This window comes from Ruditapes philippinarum, unplaced genomic scaffold (assembly GCF_026571515.1).
Source record: "Ruditapes philippinarum isolate M1 unplaced genomic scaffold, ASM2657151v2 ctg8862_1_1_1_1, whole genome shotgun sequence".
Taxonomy (NCBI): Eukaryota; Metazoa; Mollusca; class Bivalvia; order Venerida; family Veneridae; genus Ruditapes; species Ruditapes philippinarum.
In genome coordinates this window covers 38,068-63,890 of record NW_026862159.1, presented here as the reverse complement: position 1 = coordinate 63,890, position 25,823 = coordinate 38,068, and the positions used below count along the sequence as shown (strand labels likewise).

Genomic DNA, 25,823 nt, shown 5'->3' with positions numbered 1-25,823 from the left:
CAAGTTTCTGTAATAAAATTACCAATTATGTGAGTCAATGGCTAGAAAGGGGGGTATATGTGTCGTTCGACATTCTTGTTTAAAATTGTTTTTAGTGATTTTGGTGATAAGAATATAAGCATGCATACATATGGTGTTAAGGTACTTTTTTGCTTTTTGACAACAAGTAAAGGTTGTTTACATTTTACTACTTTCAAAAAATAAAAACTAGATATTGTCACAAGTGCCGATTACCCCCGACACGTGCTTGTCATAAAACGTGCTTTGAGTTAACAGTTTTGCAAAAGGGAGAATGCAGAAGTTTAAACACTTTTCATAAATTGTTTTTATTATTTTTCCTACATCAATAAAAAAAATAGGTTTTGATTGAAGTTTTTATGACTTCATAGTTCACAAGTTATGTCCTGGACAAAGATCAAATAGTAAAAATGAATAAAGGGCAATAACCCCAAAATAAGGGTAGGGTTAAGGCTCTTCCGCACAACACTTCTCCACAGTGAGGTCTATCTACCTACAAAGTTTCAAGTGATACCTGTTTTAGTTCTCAAGTTATGTCCAGGATAAAATTCAAAGTGATAAAAATAACTAATAAGCAATAACTCCATCATTTGGGATGAGAAGGTTACGGTTCGTTTTCACTGCACTTCTATTCAGTAATACTATATACCTACACAGTTTAAGTTGATGCCTTATATAGTTTTTAAGTTATGTTCCTGACAAAGTTCAAGGTGTATAAATGAACAAAGGGCAATTATTCCAAAATTAAGGAAGGTAAAGTTACGGTTCTTTTGCAGTGCAACTCTACTTAATGAAATCTATCTTACTACAAAGTTTCTTCATAATACCCCTATTCGTTTTAGAGTTATGTCCTGGACAATGTTCCACGTGCATAATAATCAAAATACAATAACTCTAAAGTTAGGCAAGGCAGAGTTACGGTTCTTTTGCAGTGTACTTCTACCTAATGAGATCTATCTACCTACAAAGTTTCGAATTAATACCCCTTGTCGTTATAGAATTCTGGAAACAAAGTGATCCCTCGGAAGCATTAATCACAACAAAATAACATAAGAATTGCAGACTCGGTTTGATTGAGTCTGTACATGAGGGATAATGAATAAGTGCAACATCCCTCACGCCCCTAGCACCGGCTTGAGCGGTACTCAATTCTCAACACTTTATAGTGTTGGCATCAATGATCCCGAAGGACCAGAAAATATAACAACACTGAAGTGAAGTACGGGGCAACTTTTTACGGCTGCCACACGGCACTTGACACCTGCTGTTGTGAAGTACAAAATTCTGGAAACAAAGTGATCCCTCGGAAGCATTAATCACAACAAAATAACATAAGAATTGCAGACTCGGTTTGATTGAGTCATGTCCCGGACAAAGTTCAAAGTATAAATTAAGAAGGACAAAAGCTCCAACATTAGGCAAGGCATTAGGCAAGGCAGAGTTACTGTTCTTTTGCAGTGTACTTCTTATTAATTAGGTCTATCTACTTACAAAGTGTCTTGTTCATATCCCGTGTCGTTTAGGGGTTATGTCCCGACTTAGTTCAAAGTGTAAAATAAACAAATGCCAAAATTGGGCAAGGCAGATTTATGGTTCTTTTGCACTGTACTCAATGAGATCTATCTACCTACAATATTTGAAGTAGATATCTCTTGTTCATGTCCGGGACAAGAAATCTGCAACCGACCGACCACCAGCTGACTCCAGTATACCCCTTTAAACTTCGTTTTTCGGAAGTATATTAAAAACAAATAGTTTCAAAGCATATTTCGTGCTAATCCTTTCAGGTCACGAGCATCTAACAAGATCTAAAAGCATTCCTGACTTGCTATAAAACTAATGTTTGTTCTTACTAAAGAATGATTTTTTTTTATTTATTTCAGTCTGAGGAATGTCGACCTTTCAGAAAGGAACAATTTAACTTAAACAGTTATCGGGAATGCAGCTTTCCTGACATAAGTTGTGCATTCTCCTGTGCAAATTAGAAATATATTGAGTGACAGCTTTATGGATTTTTATAAAACCTTGCAATAAAAGTATTTTACCCAAAGATGAGCAATGTATATCTTTAAAACGCGTGATACTTGCCAGATGTTTTAAAGGCTTAGATATCTCTTTGCACTAAGTTTTTGTCAAAAGTAATACATATGTTCTTGACACAGTTCCATTTCCTTCTTTAATTTGAAATGTGATGTAAATTCAACCAACAATATCAACGGAGGGTTTGCATGTTTCGCAGCAAGTCTTTCTGGATTCAGCTGTATAAACTGAACATTTACTTTTCACACAGCCATGGTACTTATCACCATATTCGCAACCTGCAAAAGATACTTGAAGGTTTCAAAAGGGCTTGACATATCAGTAGTGTACATATCCAGATGCTGTCAGTTTAATTTTAGTATTTTCCATATTTGTTTTTGATGAAACATTCAAGGGTTGTCAAGTTCATACAAATTACAAGTTTTATGTTAAAGAACCAGTTGGTACGTCTATAATTAAGCTTTGCTAATGTACTAATCAATTTAACCCCGGACCTTTGTCCAGGAAATAGTGGGATCTTTATCAAATACACAGAAAAAAAACCAAACAGGCAGGGACCGTTAGAATTTAAAATCTCCAGTAAATGTCTACCCGTTTTCGATGTTGACTGTGGAGTGAAAATAGATTAATGCATAAATTTTCAAATTTATTATATCTTTCCAATGAAAAGACGCCCGTGCGCCTGCGGATCGACTTTAAGTAATCAAAGTTTTATCTTCACAAATATGCAGCCTGTCACTGCGTCTGACAGTTTAAGAGTCCAAAACCAGGCATGTATTTGAACTTTGAAGTCTATACTATTACAGGCTTATTTATAAAAGGTGAATTGGTCTTTCATGGAAGGTTTGTGATACCACGAATAATTATGTTGACAGTAATTAGTATCATAGTTAAACAAACCATGACGTATTCATGCATGGGTATTGTTGGCAAGTGTAAGATACATGATCCGATTATATATATCTTTATATAGCAGATATATATAGCAGATGTTCTAGAACAGATATAAGGTACCTTTGTGGGATGGGTTATAGTAATGTCCACAAGAGCCGCAACAAACATCGGCATTCCTTCCGTAACAGTTATATGCATCTGCCTTAGATGCTATCAGAGCCGCACAATCTTTGCTTTTATCGCCATATTCACATCCTATAGTTTGATATATTGCAAGAAATATAGATTGGTGTATAAAATAGAGTGAAATAAGAATCCCTAAAGAAAGCCCAACGCAGCAAAATGGAAAATGTTGCAGGCTCGGTTTTATTGAGCCTGTTCATGGACGGTACTGTCAAGTGCAAACTACCGTCCACGCCCCCTAGCACCGGCTTAAGCAGAATTCAACATTTAATATGAACTGGTAAAATTTAGAATTTTGAAACATCCGCAGATGTGTTCATATGGCGGTTATCATATAAACCTGGCTATATCATGCCACAAATCCTGCATGTATCGAATCAAGGAATTTGATCCTATAGACACGGAAATCCGTACATGTATTGCATACAAGCGTAATAAGGTAGAACTAATTCATTAGTTACTCCTAAAACTTTAAGTTGGTGTAATTTTTTGGTTTGACAGATCTGAAACTGAATTGTTATGGAATTGCAAGAAATAATGAGGCATTATGAATTTGATATGACATTACTTGAACTAATACAATGCAGGACAATGCTGAAACTAATGCGGCCTGTCTTTGATGAAACTTATTTGATATGATAATGCTGGAACACTCTAACCTACACCCTTGGCCTTGTTAAATGCTCTCGTACCGTTTTAAGACAAATTTGAATGAATATAGCAAGTTAAATCTCCTGACTCATTTAAATCAATAATATATACCATTGTAACAAATCCGCTGCACAGTCTCTTTTTCACGGACTTTCTTGTTACTTAAGACATTTCTTGCATCATCCACCAAATACTGTCAACCAGTTAACAATATATAAAAAGTCATCCTGGCAAACAATAACTGCTTATCGTTGAGCGATAATGGCAAAATACAGGTTATAATGCACATTTGTACAGTCTAACCAGATTCTTAACTACTGCTAGAAGTTTGTTCTGATATCCCACAAACTTACAAAAATTACTGCCGTTACATCTGAATTGCTTCTAAGTTGATAGAAGAAGATGTGTAATCTCAACGCATGTTTTATAATCAGAATTGAAAACTTCATACTATTCTATTGACTAACTAACCAGAATTCGATGCATTTAGAAACTGTCCACATGATCTACAACAAATGTTAGCATTGTTGCCGTAACATTGGTAGCCATCAGAGCGGGATTTAATGAGGTCTGCACAGCCAGTGACATCTTTGTCCCCATATTCACAGCCTGAAACAAATAAAAAACCAAAGTATTAGCAAGCTTATTTCATTTCTTTTATGAAACGTTTTGTGCAATGTGTTTAAAACGTAATTGCTTATGTATGTTTTATATGATTAATATAAACAACATTAAAAGCTTGCATTACAATATCAAAGCATACATTGTAAAAAAATGTTTCTTGGATTCATTATCAAAGTAATGAGCAATAGCATGCTATAAGAATGTGTAAAGTAAATATTTTGTCATAGCTCACGTAATTTATTTACTCGTATATATACCAAGGGGCAGGACGTGAAGTGGTTGCACACTTGGTTCAAGCGAGCGAATTAGTTGCAAACTTGACAAAATGGCGAAAATGGTGTGATTTTTTGAAACGGGTGAACGAAATTTTGGCAGGCAAGTGGGTTTCTTTGTTATTTTAAGTTCATTAGTATGTCTATTCCATAATGCAATATATATGCCACACTCGGTTAAAGGTTTCAGCATCCTAGATTCTGTTTTGACGAAGTTACTGCAGATATAAACTGATCATGTGGATATTTTGAAATTTGACATGTGACTGTTCTGGTCGGTTTTTCTCCTAATTTATTCGAATTTGTAAGTTTTGAACTGCATTTAACAATAACAAAATATGTTTCTGTCAATGCTGTACAAATGGTTTAGTACGCAAGTCCGAAGATAACGTTCAATACACAAAAATATATTGTTCAAGCACATTTTGGTTGCAGACTTATACTTCAAGCATTTTTGGTTGCAAACTTTTGTGTCAATAATGTGGCATGCATTTTTTTAGCGAGGAATAACTTATCTTTTTTTCTTTTTTTTAATAATTAGCAATATTAAGGCAATTATACCTGTTCATCTAATAAGAAATATATATACAAATTGTGCATGCGTGAAGATATATCCTAACACAGGGTCTTTCAAATAGATATCTAACACAATATGCTAAATTGAAGTTCAGTTGTGTTTATCTTCATCATTCTTTCTCTTCGATATACTTCTTGCCTTTTTACAAAGTCTTAGGACTTTTTTTTTATCTTGGCATGACTAACAGTAAAGGAAAAGAAGAGAAAAATAGCAACAAACAGCTTTCATTATTGTTCTTTTTTGAGATTTGACATAAATTTGATTATATAGTAGATACAAACTATATTAACATTGACACAAGGGCATTATTCACATGTTTCTTTAAATTGTTCCTTATTATTGACCAATCGAAACATCTTCCAAATTCCCTAACTCGAACAATGACTTTAAGTAGTTTTGTCACGTATCAGTCAATGTAAATTACCAATCGTATATCATTTATATTATGATCTAATAATCAAAATCATCTTTAGAATACCAATTGACATATGATATGCACATCAAATCCGAAATATTGTAAACAAGCATGTCATTTTAACTTTTGGTTTATAAGAATATTTTAAGTACATTTACATACTTTATGTCTAAAGCAACTGCTGATCTTTACATACGAAACAAACAAAATAACATTTCTTGTGGTTTTGATAAACTTTGGAAATTTTGCCGTGTAACATCGTATGTGTGCACATGTCCTTATGTTTATGATGAAAATAATTCACTTACATACAACAGTACTCTCACATACGTTTGTTTTGTATGTAGTTTTCATTTGCATTTTACATATGATGACATATTTTAGAATTGAAGCATCAATAAATATTTTTCTATGTGCTATTATTTTGTTTGCAGGCTTTTACTGATGATTATAGTATTGAACTGAGAACCATGTAATTTGAAACATAAAGTACATACTTATTGTAAAAGAAGAAAGTATAAATAACATTTATAACAAAAACAAGTAAAAGAACATAAATGTCAATAATTGCCATTGAAAAACTTCTACACTCCTTTTGCAAAGTTTTACTATGGATTTCAATAGAATAAGAATAAGTTTGCAACCAAAAATGCTTGAAGTATAAGTCTGCAACCAAAATGTGCTTGAACAAGATATTTTTGTGTACTGAACGTTATCTTCGGACTTGCGAACTAAACCATTTGTACAACATTGACAGAAACATATTTTGTTATTGTTAAATGCAGTTCAAAACTTACAAATTCGAATAAATTAGGAGAAAAACCGACCAGAACAGTCACATGTCAAATTTCAAAATATCTACATGATCAGTTTATATCTTCAATAACTTCGTCAAAATTAAATCTAGGATGCTGAAACCTTTAACCGAGTTTTGCAAATATATTGCATTATGGAATAGACATACTAATGAACTTCAAAATAACAAAGACACCCACTTGCCTGCAAAAAATTCGTTCACCCGTTTCAAAAAATCACACCGTTTTCGCCATTTTGTCAAGTTTGCAACCAATTCGCTCGCTTGAACCAAGTGTGCAACCACTTCACGTCCTGCCCCTTGTATACCGGTTAGATAGAACTTAAGTGCGAAACTTCCTCGGTCATGCCAATGACTCCTTACATGTTTTTTACCTTTAGTAAGTTTATGTTATTTCAAAAACTAACAAGAAAAATAAAAGTATTTAATAAAATAACTACATGACCGTCCTCAACTACATTCTTTTAATATCTATCTTGACTTGTCATTTATTTTAAAACTTGTCCAAAAACAATGTCATGCATGGATTTACCGTTATGTGCTTGTATAGTGAGTTTTGAATTTGAATATCTCGTCCAAAATAGATTAAATACAAATATGTAAGTGTGATACCTTTCTGAGATGGTGTATAGTATTTGCTGCAAGAGGAGCAACAAATATTGGCATTATCACCTCGATAGCAACTAGATGGGTTAGACGCTATCAATGCCTTGCAAGACTCATGTTTGTCACCATATTCACATCCTAAATAACAAAAGTTTTATATACTTGAAATCTAGATTGATCTTAAAATAATTTGAAGCCCTGACTTTAACTTCCAAATGATCTTTTGTTATTTCAACAGCTCACCATATTGTCTAAATAAATAAATAAATAAAATGGGTACACATTTAGAAATGAAAAAGTTAATGTCTTACATATAAGATATCAATGTCCTATGGTATCAATATTGTTATGTTTGAATTGACGAGTTTTTGAAATATTTTTAACTTTGATACATTTTTTACTGACCGATTTTGATAAAAAAATATATTAAAAGATAAATCTGTACTAAGACAATTGATATACTTTTATATATCCAAGACGGGTTCTCTTGTTTAAATTGTTTCTCATTATTACACATGTACATGTAGATCTACAAATAAAGAATAAAAGTGCTTCTGACTTTGATATCAATTATGTCAGACTTATAGTGACTGACCTGGTAGCAAAAAGTATTCATGAGGCAAGAAATATCACCAAAATTGTGATGGTTCTCAATAAAGATAACGAAGAAACTATAGGAAATAACTACCTTTAACATTTGTTCTGACATCTTCACACGTTTTACAACATTGTCTTTTAGTATAGTTGTTGTAACATGCCCAGTTGTTGTCGTGCTGTCTTATTTCTGCGCATGTCATATTGCTGTAGGAAACGGATGGGTCATTGTCAAGGTCTCCCACTGGACAGTCATCTTTTAAAATTAATATAAATATAATAAAAATGTGGTAATTACTTTTTCGTTGAATACTACACTAAATCTAGTTGCCCTTTAAGTAAAAATGTGAATATAAATATGATTAAATTTTTTACACTTATTCCTACAGACAATATTTGGACAACTTAAAGGGACAAATTAGAGCAAACTATTGATGAGCGAGTTGGACAAAGTGAATGATTCATCAACATTGTTTTTTTCGAATTGTTTTATATCATGTGATTGTGAATTTATTAATAACAAAACTTTCGTAAATAAATGACTTAATATGAGCACTCACCGGACACATCTGGTGCGTTAGAATCTTGAACACACTTCCTGTCTATGCACCACTGTTAATAAATAAGAAATTAAAGTCCTAATGCCTAATCATATCATTTAAAACTTTGTAGAAATGTTAATGAAGTATATTCTTTCCCGGATATTATTAAGTTTATTAAGTCAGTAAGGATGCAATTATTTAAACTTTATTTAGTATAATAAATATATTTGCATTTCTGTCCATGTACCTTTAAAAGATCTGCAATTTTATTGATCGCCATTTTATTTTTCAATAAAAATGAAAGTTCAAATGAGCGTCTACAAAACAAAGCGTACGGAATGTCAGATAGACACAATTAGACGAGAATAAACAAATTTAATCCCGTAATGAAAAGAAAACTTTAGTTTTTGTTAGTATCTGAAGCGAAGATCATAATTCAGACATACCTTTTTGTGTCCACATGGTGTTTTATCATAAGCATATATAGATGAGCAGCTATCAGAGGTATTTAAACAGTAAAGGTCTTCACATAATATTTCGTAAGACGATTCCCGATAACTTCGTCCACTCTGCAATATAAATTGTATTTGACATCAATGGCGTTCCATAGAATTGTGATTAATTTTAAAAATGAAAATTAATAATAAAAAAGATATAAGCTGGATAAATTATGTAATTTTCTTACCTTTTGTACAATATAACTTAATTGTCCAACTATAACTTCGAATTTGTTCTATATGTCGATACTATATAACCTGGAAGCATTTAAATGTTTTCATTTTAGCGTTCCTTCTATTTAGGGAGGAAATGAATTTCTCAGTTTAATACTATTTTTATACCAATACTTGTACTGTCAAAATAATGATGCTATGGATAAGAAATGAGTTAATACAACTTCTGATCTAGTTAGTCTGTTAAATTATATTTTTGTTTCTATTTGTCATACATTTACACTTGGATTGTGTTACTAAATTTTATCCTATGAAAATCACAAATATGCAATACGTGATTGAACAATATATACTTTGCTTGTTATATAACTTTCTTTTTGAATTTGATTAGATTGTACCATACACATTCCTTTACCATTATGCCAACCACTGTTGATTAACCCGATTTATAGCCATGAAAAATATGATAAACAAGATCAACAAGGAAATGCGCCGTTCAATGAACGCAAAGTTCATGATTAATCAAAACCACGCCGTTTGCAACTTTTGTGCACTAAGTGCTTTCGCAGAGCTCGGTTGATTGACAGGGTGGTTGAATTAAGTTGGCATACCCTGCACAAGTATGAGTGGGGACCCAAAGCCGCCTTGCATTGGTCATCAACCGGCACTGATATGGTCTGAGCAGTTTTACAAGAAACACAACATTTCTGTTTGACGCTTTGTCGTAAACAATCATTAGGACGAGTTGCAGCAATTTGTTTACAAGTAAGGTTGTTATGCACCACACCCTCTGCGTCGCCGAAAGGACAGCTGTCATCTGTAACATATATCAAGTAATATCCTTACGAGTTTAAGTAAAAAATATTCCAAAGTAAATTGTCAAAATGATTACATATAGTTTAAGAAAGGGTGTTCCAATAGAAAAAAACACTTTGACAATTTTATGCCATTACTTTCTTATGTCTGGTCTCTGCGTTATTATTCCCTTTGTTTACTTTTTTCAATTGACGCTTATTGTGCAAATATGTATATTTCGAAGCACAGTATGTTGAATTAAAGCTATTGTGGTTCTACAATTTAAGTAACAGAGAATGAAACGTTTTATACCATGTGATGACGGGGCTCTGCTGTCCTTCACACAGTTATTGGACACACACCACTGAAACGGAAATAAACATTAACCATACAGATACTTAGATAAGAGGCATAGTTTCATTCTTTACATGTTCACGGGGGAGGAAGTGTTACACGAAGGATGGAGTTCTTGTGATAACTTGTTCAGGAGTTCTTGTGATAACTGTCACGGAGTTCGTCGGAAAACATCTGTATATACTACAAAAACACTCATCAAAAATGGTTATTTTCATCTTTCCAAAATGAGTTTTAGGTGCTAAATTAAACTTTAATGATTAAGCTTGTCTTACATCCTGTATTATGTGTCAAAAACTAATTCACAGGCTAATTTTCATCGCCTCTTGCTTCAAATCTGGTAGTTTTGAGTAAAATTTCCAAATTACTTGCCAATTCACAAGTTTTGACCTGTTTTTGTGTGGCCTTCATCCTTTCTATACAAAATTACCTAATTATAATGCAAAATTGCAAACATAAAGCACCGGCTTACAGATTTATAGCCGATTTTTCAAATGTCCCGGAGTTCTTGTGATAACTCTGAAGATGTCACAGAGTTCTTATGATAACTTTTGTTATTGCTAGTGTGTTTCTTTGGCTAAATCACGGCACGTTTTGGCGTTTATTATCATTCAATAAGATTGTAAATCATTATGAAATGCAGTACGATCATCCTTTGCACAAAAAATGTGGATAAAACGTTGGTATTAAGTGTCTGCAAAGGATAAATAGATGATAGGCTATCATCTACAGTAAAAATTGAACCAGCGGCCACTGATATTCAGCAGTATAATAGCTTAAACCACAAAACAAAAATGTCTCAAAACGTACACGTTGTTCTCAGTTTCACATGTTTTAAGCAACCACATTTCTTAAGCAGACAATATATAGGCATGCTTCCCTTACCTTAAGGCTAAGTAATTTGTATCATTTTATACCATAATAAATAAGTATATAACCAGGATAATTTCCACACCTATGTCTTAAAAAAAGTACGATACATGATAAAAGCTCAACTGCGGTTGGCTCTAACTACCAATCTCTCGAAAAAATTTGAACTGTCCCTCCAGATTCCAGATTTACCTAGAATGGGATTTCAGTTATTGTGCATGGGCATTCAAACTATAATTCCCCAGGTGTTGCTTGTAAGTGTCGCACGTCCTCTAATGTAACTTAAAACAACAGACAAAACTCTGAAACATATTAATCGCTGTACTATTATAACTGCTGTATTACGTAGAAAACAAATGTTTCTCTGATTGATGCAGTAACATAGATGCTGTACTGAGAAAAAATAGACTGTATGCCTGGATGAAAATGATAAAGGGCCAGAAACCTGCTAGGGGCTGGAAACTGCTAGGAAACCAGTACATAAATCATTTTTCAAATCTACGAAATCTAAGTCAAACAAAAAAGAATACTATGAAAAAGAAACAGGGGGAAAGAAAAAATATCTCTTGAACTAAAATGATTTACAATCTCAATGAATAATTAAAAAACGCTAAAACGTGCCGTGATTTAGCGCAAGGAACACTTGCAATAACAAAAGTTATCATAAGAACTCTGTGACATCTTCAGAGTTATCACAAGAACTCCGGGACATTTGAAAAATCGGCTATAAATCTGTTAGCCGGTGCTTTATGTTTGCAATTTTGCATTATAATTAGGTAATTATGTATGGCAAGGATGAAGACCAGAAATAAACAGGTCAATACTTGTGAATTTGCATATAATTTGAAAATTTTACTCAAAACTACCAGATTTGAAGCAAGAGGCGATTAAAAATGGCCTGTGAATTAGTTTTTGACACATAATACAGGATGTAAGACAAGCGTAATCATTAAAGTTTAATTTAGCACCTAAAACTCATTTTGGAAAGATGAAAATAACCATTTTTAACGAGTATGTCTGTAGTATACAGATGTAGTATACAGATGTTTTCCGACGAACTCCGTGACAGTTATCACAAGAACTCCTGAACAAGTTATCATAAGAACTCCATCCTTCGTGTAACACTTCCTCCCCCGTGATGTTTGTAATGTCGATTTCTATAAGATAATCGTGAGGGTATCATAATCTCTTAACACTTTACCCGACGATTGTAAAATTATGAAGTAATGATCATTGCACCGTGAATAACGGTAAATAAACTGTCATGAAAAATAATTTTGACATGGTATGGTCATGGAAATGTGTGAATCATGAATTTAAGAAACAGCATCACTTCTAAAACACACGAAAGCCAGTGATGAATTAAGTGATTGTAAGATCACCAGAAGATGACCTCTTTTTGGTAACAATCAGATCCTTAAGCGTAGCGTTCAATCTCCTTTTTCAAGACTTGGTAAATATTACATTTTGTTTGCTATAACCTGATATAAAATGTGAATTATTTGTTATTGTTACGAGTTTTGTTTTTGTTCTTTTTATGAAATTACAAACCATTGGCTATCTTCGTATTTCGCACGATAAGGTTTATACAAGTCCAGGGATGCCACTTGTAATAACGCATTCGTTTGAGGTCCATCGTAAAAAAGGCGTGCATTTTTAGGCATGTCTAGGACAATATTGTTTGATGAGATGTTTGATATAGCTGACATTTAAAGAACCTTTTAGGATAAAATACTGTGAATTCATGACAAACGTTTTACAACATACCGATGTCTCGATTTCGTATTGACATGCAACATACTTACAGACCCAGCAGCGCACGGCGTCCCATCTCCACCATCTTGCATATAACAGGTATCCTCCTTCGGATTGTAGCAAAACATTTTCAAACAAAACTCCGTAAAATTCTGTTTGTAAACTTCCTAAGATAAGTAGAAATATTGCGTATTGCGTTACACTATCAAACACTGAGAAAAACTCTTTTTTTTTCGTAATTACAAAATACATTGTAAACAATGGTAGGGATGTCAGCTTCGGGATACCTTATATTAAAGCATTTTTATAAAATAATATATTAAAATATACGCCGCTTAAAAGACACAAAAATTACCTTTGCGTAAAATCCTACTCTTAACATTTATGCAATTGTTAAATTTAAATCTTATTACTTTATTCAATAAATCGTTTCGTCATACCCTGCACATATACGAGCCTTTTCCTTGGGCAATGACACACTGTTCATCCACAGAATATAGTTCCCCAACCCACTTTTGTGAGGCTAATGCAAGAGCTGGTTTAGGGTGGTGGTCATTGACTTTTGCTAAGCAGTTCTTGTGGAGTCTTTTGAAAAAATAAATAACATTTTTTTATTCAGCATAAAAATATATTTTTGTAGTAAAATATAAAAAAGGATTTTTTTTTAGATACAATGTATTTGGAATTATTTTGTGAAGGAAGTTTAACATTAGGTTATATTCACGTGCACGTTTACACAGTACATTTATTTCTTGAAAAAAAAACTTTGTTTTTCATGTTAAAGGTTTTGTTTCAGGAAATAGAAATAAGGTATCGGTATGCTTGATTTTGAGTTATTTTTCGTTTGAAAAATACATAAAAAAAGAGTACAAAACTCACATGCAGGGACAGATAAATGAACAAAAATTAGGATGGTGACCCCACTTTGTTTACATCATTACATCGCTCCTTATAGTACAAATTGAAGACGTCTCACTGTTCACTTGTTAAAATTTTCATTATCTGCCTATCCGATAAAACGAAATATAACTTTGGGATTTCAATGTCTTTCAATTAAAATGCACTTTTTTCTTATAGAATTTACCTATTTGTCCGGTTAACAAATTCTTGGATGTAATCAATGGAGCATGACGAGAATATCCATTTATTCTTGTTGTTTTTAACATAGGATGCCTCCATGCAATAACCCAGACCCACTTTACACGTGTTGTTTGTGCCATCGTGCTCGCAACCTAAACTGCAAAAGAAATAATTATATCAACATAATTGAAATTTTTAAACGTGCATACTCACATTTAAAACGATTAATTAGGAAATCTATGAACTATTGTACATATGTATTTGCTAATGGAAAACAAAAATACATAACATATTGAAAATACCTGCGACTTCATGGGAATATTGATTTTGATTTACTATTGTATAAACCTATGACTGAATGAAACAAAAAACAAGAACAAAAAATATAACAAACCTGTGACCTAGTTCATGTGCAATTGTTTGAGCTGTATACATTTCCTCACTATCCTCTACAATTGACTGGCTGGTTGGCTTACACTCAGCACCGAGAACTGCGTTACCTGTAAGATTTCTGCATTTTACCAAATGAGAACTTAAAACCATTCTAGTTAGTGTCTTGGTCACCGGTACTTTACTTAATTACTAAATAACTAGAATCGACGCTATCTCGGAAAAAAACACATACTTTTAAAGATCTAAAAATGAATATCTAGAATTTAAAATACAGAACATAGCAAAATTTCACACAAGACTATTTATGTTTGCCTCCTATATTAAAAGTCTAGAGTTTTCAACAACATTGCATTTGTTCGTTCTTGACGGTTTTAACTTACCTGCATAGGTCTTAGTACCATTTTTTCCGAGAAGCAAAGTATACCTGTAAAGAAATATTTATTAGTTATATACATTTAGTTTGGACAGGGTGCATCATTTCACCATTCTCAACACGCTTACAATCAGTAACGACTCGACGAAGAAAACTAAAAGAATGTCGTTGAAATTGTCGAATCGGTAGTAATACAATTCAATTATATTCAATTTATGTGAATCATAAATCTGATGAGAGAGCGGGAAATTTGTCATTTGTGTTCATGAGTCGTCCTATTTATCAATTCAAGTCATTTCACCGGCATGCAACCCATACACAAATGAATCCGGCCGGGTATGGGTATCGTAGCGTTTTGTCTTCGTTTCTGCTAGTAACAGTGGTGAGCTTGCGATGTGCCTCATGCCGCCAGAAAATAACTCAGCTGTAAATCTCTCCGATGACCCGTACATCTACCTCTACAAAAAGTAATGGCTGCGTCGGTTTACACTCCAATTGGTAGGTTTACTATAGAGACACCGGAGGTTCACCGGCCGGAAACTTTTACAAATTTGACAATATCATCCCGTTCAGACACCGGTATTGTTTGGTTTTATTAACATGTCAATTACATACTGATTACACGGTCGATGCACACATTATATTAATCTTAGGTAGATTTTCGGTAAGTTCCGTGTGATGTACGCTTCACGGTGGAATTCAATTTAATTTGTATCTCTTAACAAGGTGTACTAAGCGTTATAGCGCAATATTTAGGGTAAAGCAAGAGTTTAATTAAATTATAATCTAAGTACCACACGTGTTTTAAGTTCGAGACCGCGTTGGTCCATGTTTTTTTCTTATTAATACGTTCAACATTATTGAAGCTATATATGATTATTTTATGTTGTTCGTTTTGTTTTATTATGTTTTACTTAATTTTGTTAAGTCTATACTCTTTTTAAATAACATGCTTTAAGAATTCATATTTAAAATTAAAACGGATTAAAATCAATAAATGCCTTTTCAATGCCGTAAAACACACAACAAATCTGTTCCTTTAAAATATACTGCAAAAATAAATAAAGGCCAACAGTAAGGATCGAACCACAGACCTCTCAATTATCAGGCATTCTCTTTACCGACTGTCCTATTGTGAATTAACGAAAACCTTCACTTTAAGCTGGCGTGTCTTTCAAAACATGACTTATATACTCCACATTAAGTCTCGTAAACTACACGGACCAAACCGAAGTGGGATCGAATATTTAAATGAGTCCTATAATGTGTTCATAATTGACAGGTCAATAAAATCAGACTATACTCTATCGTAAATCGGAGTGTGTTTCTGACGCAGCCATTATTCTTTGTAGTGTGAAGGAACAACTCGACAGAGAAAACGGTTGCAAACGATTTGATTTTTTCGGAAGTAATTCAATTATGATAGTAAATGTTAAAACTGAACAAAACAAACAAGACAAAGCGAATTATAAATCGTTTGAGTCATCGTATTAATCAATTCAAGTCATTAAAAATTAACAACTTTATACCGCACCTTCCTCATCAGAACAAACATGCAATAGGTAGAATTTTAAAAGCAGTTATCTTTAACTATAATTATTGAATAACCAGATATTTGTAATTTTCTACAAGCTTATATGAAAAACAATGTCCCTATAATGATATTTTTAAAGCTTTTTTCTTGTTATATTTGTAAAACATTGTGGAAACAGATAAGAATCGATAATGCTTTTATATTTCGTTTTTATATTTAAATTTGTACTTTGAAAAAAAAAGTAATGTATTTGTAAATCGTTTTTATATTCAAATTAATACCTTGTAAATAACATGGCATGGTCGTGCGGAATGGTTTTCTGTAATTCTATAGACTTTGGATTGAATTTTGAATGGACAACATAAGGGTCAATGAAGTACGTGTCGTTGACCTTGAACTTTGTAGTCTCTGTCCAAGGGGAGTCAGCCTCTGTCTAGTGTAAATATATAGTGAAATTATAAATTTTGTCTCCGGCAAAGAAAAACATGAAAAAGAGATACTGTCCTAAGATGATAATTTGGTCTTAACGGTACATGGGAAAGTCGAAATACGGGGTTATCTGGCTTATTATCCGATATCGTAATAGTAAATACTTACTGATACTATATAGCTTTATTCTTACAGAATCGTTTGTATATTACCGTTATGGCTCTGTCGGTAGGTCGGAGTAATTGTAACTATTAGTGTTTTGTACTCATAGGTTCGAACCCCACTTAGTGTCATTTTATAACCACATTTTTTTCTTCTTACTCTGTTTTTTTTTATCATTATTCTTTATTTATTTTTCGTTTTCCTTTTTGTTTTCTTCTTATAATATATATTTTATAGTATATATTTATTTTTTTTATTTCCATTCTATTTTCTTTTTGTATTTTTTATCGCAGTGTAATAAAATATTCCAAATCACATTCATGTATGTATATGAAAAAAACGGTCAAACTTGTTTTCTGAACAATTGGCTGTTCTGAGGTAAAAAAAATGTGTCTTACCAGTAGTCGAACTTCTGCCTGTACGGGTAAAACACATTACTGACACGGTTGCTCTACCTACTGCGCTAACAAGTCATATGATAATATGTAGTTTTATTTTCATTTTTATAGGTTGTGGCATTGATCTGCCTAACCTATTTTTCGCATTGTTATTGGTCTTTGTTATGTAAACAAAGGCTCAAGTTATCATCCTAGGACAGTAAATACAATAAAAAAAACAAAAACAAAAAACACAACACACATAAAAATCATACATTAATATACACATGTATTAGGGTTGCCAACAGATGCAGCTTTATATTAAAAGAGTAAGTTTTTCTGAATACCTTATATTTATCAGGATATTCTTTATTAATTAACAAGCTTAGATACGTTTTAAATCTTTGACATGATTATAATTAAAATTGTAAAACTATTAAGTGGACAAACATGACACATGTGAGACTTTCCACCTTTGATTATTCGATAAAGGAAATGGTGCGACCTAGATACGGACCAAGTTTAAATGGCAATCGTCACGTTTATTCCTTTAGGTTGTCACGATATAGGTCATAATTTAGATTAAAGCCAATGACACGAAATGAAGCTTTTACTTTATTTAATTTTTTCTTACTTGTCTTCTATTCCCAAAATCATTAATTCAGCTTCAAGACTGATTTCTATCAGCATTTCTTTTTCAATTCATTGCAAGAAACAACAAAGACAACAAAAGTTGTAAAACTCGAACTCGTGACAGAATGTTTGATTTTATGCAATCCCGAGTTTCACTAGGTTCACAAGCCTCACATTTACCATTCATTGGCAATTATTCAGTTATACAGAATTCTTTAAGACCAGTTTTCCCTTTTTAAAGTATTGTTATTAACTTTTGTATACAAATAAAATGAAACATTACTCGCACTTTATCATAGACAAAAAGTACGGTCATTGCTTATGGTTTAAATATTCCAATAATAAAAGTCATTACAATTATGACATTTTTCTCAAAGATTTTCATACAAAGGTCAAGTTCAGTACTATTTTGAAGATTGTTACAATTATCAAGGTCAAAATAAATTTCAAGATCATGTTAAGGACATAAGGATTATCAAGGCTTGTACAATTTTGAAGGATTTAACAAAGTACACAATTTAAGGCTCCAAAATAGTTAAATTTGAAAGATTAAGCAATACGCCGATTGAGTCTCTATAGATAACCGCATAACAATGACAAAGGTCGGTGAAGTTTTGAAGGTTCTTCCAAAAACACTTTATTCAAGGTCGAAATATTAAATAGAAATGTCATAATACATAGGCACGATTAAATTGAAACAAACATTAACTTTGTGGTGTCACACTTTGATCCTCATAAGACACGGACTGTGATCGAAAATGTATTGACGACTTTAAGTGGATTAGTTAACGTGAAATTATACTTACTGTCATGATGAGTAGGTCTACGATCTTTATTGATATGAAAAGTCCATGTGCCTCCAGTCTCTTATAAACGAGGTTTGCCTAGAAAAGAAAACATTTATAATATTCCTGTAGGTTGAAAAAAATTGTCTTCCAAAATTTGACATTTTTTCTTATCATTAGTATATAGATGTGTTATATGTTTCTTTTCCAATTAATACAGCTGAAAAATGTTTAATATATAATTTCTTTCCTCGTTTTTACATTCATCGGTCGTATCGATTTAAAAAATGAGGTGAAATGGTACCTTATTATAACCCCTCAGTATTTGTATCATGTACACTTCTAAAAGGCCAATGAGAGTTATTCGTACTGCTATATCAAGTGTACCATATGACTAAAAATTTTGTACTATAACATAGGTAACAGTACTTATTCACTGTAAAAATTTGAAAAATAAAAACGCTATAGACCCTTTCATTTAAGACCGTATTTAAGTTGTCGCCCTTGGATGACGTCATTGGGGGATACGGTGGACAATGCCGATACGATTAAGTACACTAATACAGGGATATAAAGATCTTAATTCTTTATCTTGTAAGATTGGCAGATTGAATTTGCCAAAATTGTGTGTAATTGAATAAGATATTACATAAAAAGGATGGGGAAATGAATAAAATTGTTTACTATAATAAGGTTAACGATTTGGTTTTAATACTGGACCATATTGCTGGGTAACTGATCATGATTACCATTTTCGTTAGATTCTTAATAATGAAACTTTTACCAGGCAGTCAAATCGTACTAACTTGCTTAATTAATATGATGTATCTATATCTCTGCTAATATACAATACCAATAAACAATACCCAAACGATATTTTGAGTTTCAAAAATGTAAGGATTCTGTGGTTTCGATAAACGGCTGCGTAATAATTAATTGCAAGTTACTGGTTTATTAAAAATCATTTTGATTTAAGTATTACAAAGACAAAGAAAAACAACAATATAAATCTATGCAATTTCAAAAAAAATTAAGGCATTAAAAGTTAAAGTTCTTTTGAATGTACATGATTGTATACTATTTGTGTCGGCAAAAACTCGTACATCTCACCAATATATTTAAGCTGGTAAAGTAATATGTTTAACTTGATACTTTTTAATTCATACTCTGCTTATCAAACAGTGTCCCAATGAAGCATTTGTTTGAGGTAATAAGATAAATAACACAAAGGTCGTGAGTTACAGCAAAAGTATCATCATTCCTCATTAAAACACTGTTACCTTCGACGTGCGCCTCGCGGTAACGTAATTTCCCTCGGGATGTCACTGCTACTCATAAACCTTTGTGCTATTTATACACACATCGGTATTTTAAGAGCCAATTTAAAACACAAAAACTATTTTAACTGAAACACTTCAAAATTATAAAGTAAACTCACGGTATGAATCATTGTACCAAGCCATGTTGTTAAGTTTTGTTTTGCAATTTCTATCTTATTTGCCTCAGGAAGAGAAGGGTCTAAACGCTCATACCACCTGTTACATAAAAATGTAAGCTAATATATTTGTTTTGATATGCACCCTTAATTGATAGAATGTTTCTGCTTTAACTTGTATGTGAAAAGTCTCGCAGGTCATTAAAAGAGCAAACTGAAGCAGAGGAAGTAATAGCTCTGTTTTATACATGTATGAACGTTGAAAGTAGAAAGAATGCAATATGTTATTTTGTTGCTCACATATTTAGGAACGTGTACGTTGTCTGTATAAGTATAAGCTACAATACTTGGGGAGTCTTGATATTTGCATCATCTAGTTCAGAATATTTATAAACTTGTTCCGAAGTCTCGTCAAACTCAAGCAATTAATATTTTGTATGCATTGCATTTGTAAAGTCAAACTTTAAAGACTGGTTGAATTGTTAAAGTTGTATTACGAGAATAGCAACATGAAAAGTAATTCCAATTGATGGTAACCAGTCATTTTTTTATAGCTTGCTACTATTCATTTTTAATTTCTTTCCGCATCATTGTTTTTCTTTTTATTTGTGATAACAAAAACATTTTCACCGGGATAACCTATACTTGTAAATAAACATTATATTATTATACAAAGGATTATGTAGGAAGTGTGGATGAAAATCAAGGACGTCCATATACTTATTGAAGATGCTATAATCGGCCACGGTGACAATTTCGATTTCCAGCGGTGTTTCTGCACGTCTTCCGATCTGTGAAACCTCTTCCAAACATGATACTTCTGAAATAATGGAACTGATTAATAAATCCGGAACGAATTGCTTGGAAAAAAAAGCAACTTATTTATCAGCATTTTTAATTATCATATTTTATCAGTATTCATTTAATTACGTTGTATTTATTGTCATCTTTCATTTTCAAATATCTTCCTTTGTTTTTTTTTTCTTTGCTATTTTGCTTTGGAATTTGTAAATTACGATTTATAGATCTAGTTTTTTCTTGCGTTATACTGATTAACTCCACTCAATCAATAATTGTAATAAATTAGATTCTACGAAATCACTGCTTCATTTTATCTAGAGGATTTGTACTGCGAGTCTTACTGGTTTAAACAACACTTTTCCCTTCATTCTGAAATGTCACGAATATTTTGACTTTATCCATGTTATCAGCTGTTTAATAACAATCTATGAAAATGATATACATATGTTTATTAAAAAAACCTGAAGGGGATGAATAATCACGATAATCTGTAAACTGAATAATACTGTCACATGCATATGTCTAAAATGCTGCTAAAATCCTTTTTTTTAAATTATTTTCGAAAACTGTCAACGTCAAGGAAAAACGTTGCAATTTAAAGACAATTCAGTTCTTCTTTAAAAAAGATGTTAGCAATTCGTTTACACTGCTGATGTTGCAAAAAAGAGAAACTGTAAATTGTCATCATATTTTTTGTCTAAAATGTTTTGTTTTTTTTTAATCATAGTAACTTACCGTTTATGAAAAAGAAAACAAGTGAAATCGCTAAACATTTAAAGACAATCATAGTGAAAAAAAATCGATTTGAAATAATATGTCCCTTCCTTTTGACCTTAGACCTGTCAATGATAGTTCAACGTTTTCTTTGTGTGTTTTTATATACAAAACAGAGTAAAAGACGTTATCTTTAGTTTGACCTACATAACGTCAGTCAATCTTGAGAAAAAATTTGGACAATGTTTCCTCTTCTGGGTTATCACTTAAAAAGCAATTCCTTGTATTTCTATTAATAGAATGTCTATTGCACGATTTTAACTAGACTCTGGGACAAGGTTATGTAGATTTAAACTTCACATGCATATCAAGACTCTTCTTTTCAAGTACCGTAACAAGTCGAACAAGAAACGAAACTGTAACTAATGTAGCAAACCAGTCAAACACAGAGGCGGTGACCAGGTTTAGTGATAAAGGAAAAGAGTAGAGGTCATGACCCAGTTATTTGCTATTATAACCCTAAGGATATTAGATGGTTTGCATAGGACTGCTCTGTATATCCCTGTGGCCGGTAGCGTTAATCAAAAGTCGCAGAAGTTCTGTGCTTGGTGTGGACGACGTCTAAGTCTCCGTCCCATATAATCCCTCATGTGCTCGATGCAGTTCATGTTGGAGGACACTGCGTGCACCTTAAGAGCGTCAAGTCTATAGTTCACTAAGTAAGAAAGGAAGTAAGGATGAGACATGCAATGTGACAAACAGACAGTTGTTAACGTACCAATGAAGCAGTCCGACTCTGCCATTATTATGTACCTCCACCACTACGGAAAGGATATTGTAATTGTCTGACCTTAATTTATACTCTATATCATTCAATATTAATTTCTTTTTCAGAAACATGAAAACTTCTATACAGGATGTCGAACATAAAAAACGACTTATAATTTAATAATGACAAAATGATCTTCACTTCAACAAAGAAGCATTCGAAATGATGCCAGGGCCATGATTTGATTTGAATGCATTTTGGTTTGAAATGAGAAGGATTTTAAAACATTGCCTTTTTAAAATCTATATTTTTGGTTGTTTTTGGGTTGTCGTATCCCAGATTGGAACCAAAACCATTTGAATATCTTTGGTAGAAATTCATGTAAATTTCATCACATTTATGCACAAATTATCCTCCATCTTGAAAATTCTATACTGTTACCGGAGAACGCGATACTGTAACACGTTCCCTACGGTGATAAAGGACGGTAATGGTCCTCAAATGTATAGCCTGGAAACTCTATATTTGATTCTTTCGGAGAGTTTGTCCATAAATCATTATACATACAACTGTGAACTGGTTCGCCGTGTTCATCAAATCTCGAGTATCAGAAATTATAATTACCTTCGATGTTAATTTCAATTATCTACTTTCAGGTTTGTCATTTAAGTGCGGCATTGTCATTTATGTTACACTATCGAAAGCACAGCATAACGAGCATGCACAAGTCACAACGCTAGATAGGTACAGTATTAAAAAGTTGTTACCATTTTTAAATTAATCATGTTTAAATTACAATATCAATTATAAATATTGATCAACAAGTTGTTGGTGCCTACAACCATTAGGACATGTAAATTTGATTCAAATCAGTAACAAGCATAAGATTAATACATAGATTTATATGCATATATTTGTAAGCCTTTTAACAAGTGCGAAAAGTACTCTCTTTTTTAACATGATTAACATTACTTCTTTCTTTTCTGAGTGAATGCAGTGATAAATAGGAAAGTATTTTTAATTATTTTTTTTACAGTTTGGTAATCGACTGTAGTCGGATATTCAAGTCAGGACAATTAGGTCGTGCACTTGGACGGGCTCGAGAAACTAAAGGTCTACTAGTGATCACCTTTAATGTAAATAAAATTGTAATTCAACAACCTGTTTCTGTCATGAGTTTCCTGCAAAAACTACTTGCTGATTTTTTGAGGATATAAGTTGTTGCAACAATAAACAACAAAGGTATGCATTTTTAAAAATGATCACTAACCAAAGTTCAAAGCTCAGAAGTCATCATGTACCTTCAACTTAGGCACAATGTGTATTCCATGCAGGATTTCTAGTGACATCGGAAGATGATGTTCATAAATGGTAATGTTTATTTCTATGTTGTACTGGATATGCACATATATTCAGATAGTTTGGTACTGCATTTAGTCGCATTTAAATTTTCCGCCAATCTTTGTACCGGCAAAAGTGTGTGTCCTTACCTAGAAGTAAAAGACAGGCCCAGACACACCTCCGTCGTTGATCAATGAGACGTTGTCTTACAAATCTTTTCGAGCATGTGCGTTAGACTGGCATGGCTGCTGGACGATTGAAGAAAAGCAGGTTCATTTCGTTACGTAAAACAGATTTGTGCGGAGCGTAGTTCATTTGATGGACTTGAAACATCTGTCGATGCAATTTGTGCATCAATTATGAATTTATTGTGTTTAACTTGTGAGAGTTGTACCAAAACCGTGCAATCTGATCCCTACCGAGATCAAGACGAAGTGACTCTTATATTATTGTTCCTCTAACCAAAGGGAAATAATCAGTTATATGTTATTGGTTTAAATCTGTATGAGTCATGCGTATATCCATTGGCCCTTTTCAGAGATGTAATGATTTTTGTAAAATACAGACACGTTTGAAATTGTTGATATATTGGAAAATTCTATAATAAAGGATTGTAGATTATGGATTAAAGTTGGTAAAGTTCTATATTGGATGTTTATTTTATTAAAATGAGTTACAAATGAATTGTTTGTCTGAAGTCTATTAAAAGAAGATATTCATATACATTATCCATGATTTGTTTACAAACCTTGTGATCATACCAGCCTATTTAAAGTTAATATTTATTTGCAGTTATTAATATCACTGTCATTCTCCAATGTGCACATGTTTAATTCCAGTATTGCTGTAACACCACAAGAGTATTTATGTAAATTTGTGTCATTTGAGCCCAATCCACAATTGGCATGTATAATTGTACATGTCATATTATTGATTTTACCATTTTATAAGTTTTACTCTATAAATTTAATAGGCCACTGGTTGAATTATTAAATATTGAATACCCGGTATAATGCAGAAAATTATTCGTAGAATGCTCAATGAATTCATTAATTTGAAAGTGATTAAATGGTGTAATGGTTAAATGACTATTATATTTGAGACATGTGTTATAATCATGTTATGACTTCAATTGTATTTATTGTGATGTGGTAATGATCTCAGTATGTACATGAATTTAAACCGAGTCTGCATTTATTATATAATTTTGTTGTGATTAATGCTTCCGAGGGATCACTTTGTTTCCAGATTTTTATACTTCGCAACAGCAGGTGTCAAGTGTTGTGTGGCTGATGTAAAAAAATTGCCCCGTACTTCACTTAAGTGTTGTTATATTTTTCTGGTCCTTCGGGATCATTGATGCCAGCACTTTTAAATGTTAAGAATAGAGTACCGCTCAAACCGGTGCTAGGGGGCGTGAGGGATGTTGCACGTTTTCATTATCCCTCATGTACAGACTCAATCAAACCGAGTCTGCAATTCTTATATAATTTTGTTGTGATTAATGCTTCCGATTTTTAGGTTTGTTTCAGGGTTTGATTTGGATATATAAGTGTGTAAACATGTTTATACTTCTTTCATTCGTCTCTGGAATCTTTATAACAGGTTGTAGTTTTTACAAAGTGTTTGTGATGCGACTTTAACCTCATACGGTAAATACTTGGATTATTATATTGATGCTTAGATCATAAACTGATGGACATTTCATTTTAAAATTATTAAACGAACACAGCCTAGTTTATAATTTATACTTTTACATCTAAAAAGGCCTAAATTTAACCATGGTTAAAATCAACCAGAAATGCTTTTATTTTATGTTTTTATTTTATTTTTTTGTGCTTAGCATATCAGCATATTCATATGGTGTTAAGGTACTCATTGGCAAACAAACTCAACAAGATTTTGATTATGTTAAAAACGTACACGTATAGTGATGAAGTATTTTATATTGAAGTTAAAATACTACTTTGTTTACATTTTACTACTACTAAAAAGATTTTCGGTGCTTATTTCCTCAGGTCATGAGCATCTAACATGCTCTAAAACCATTATCTAATTGTTATAAAACTAATGCTTGCTCTTACAAAAGAATGGGAAAATTATTTATTTCCGAGGCATAATGTGTCTTGAATACAGGACCAAATTAACTTTTCAATGACCAGTTATATGGAATGCAACTTTCTAACATAGTCTGTGTATTTTCCTATGCGAATTAGAGATATTCAGTGAGTGAGAGTTTCATGGACTTCTAGACTTCTGCAATAAATGAATTTTACCCAAACATGAGCAAAGTTTATCTTTAAACAAGTGGTAATTGTCAGA

At 32.5% G+C, this 25,823-nt stretch overlaps 1 protein-coding gene across 1 annotated transcript; it reads right to left on the bottom strand.

Moving 5' to 3' along the window:
- Positions 1–2,168: 2,168 nt before the first annotated feature.
- Positions 2,169–21,565, bottom strand: LOC132718136 (A disintegrin and metalloproteinase with thrombospondin motifs 9-like). The gene is made up of 19 exons (XM_060701762.1): positions 21,413–21,565; positions 20,597–20,696; positions 19,880–19,976; positions 18,463–18,540; positions 16,337–16,488; positions 14,529–14,572; positions 14,150–14,255; positions 13,760–13,912; positions 13,116–13,260; positions 12,726–12,842; positions 10,009–10,060; positions 9,513–9,718; positions 8,677–8,799; positions 8,249–8,300; positions 7,783–7,944; positions 7,101–7,232; positions 4,258–4,395; positions 3,073–3,207; positions 2,169–2,336 (listed from the first exon to the last, which is right to left on the bottom strand). Exons 1-19 carry the CDS (start codon positions 21,462–21,464, stop codon positions 2,218–2,220), a joined length of 2,163 nt encoding a protein of 720 aa, XP_060557745.1. The 5' UTR covers positions 21,465–21,565; the 3' UTR covers positions 2,169–2,217.
- Between the last annotated feature and the right edge of the window lie 4,258 nt (positions 21,566–25,823).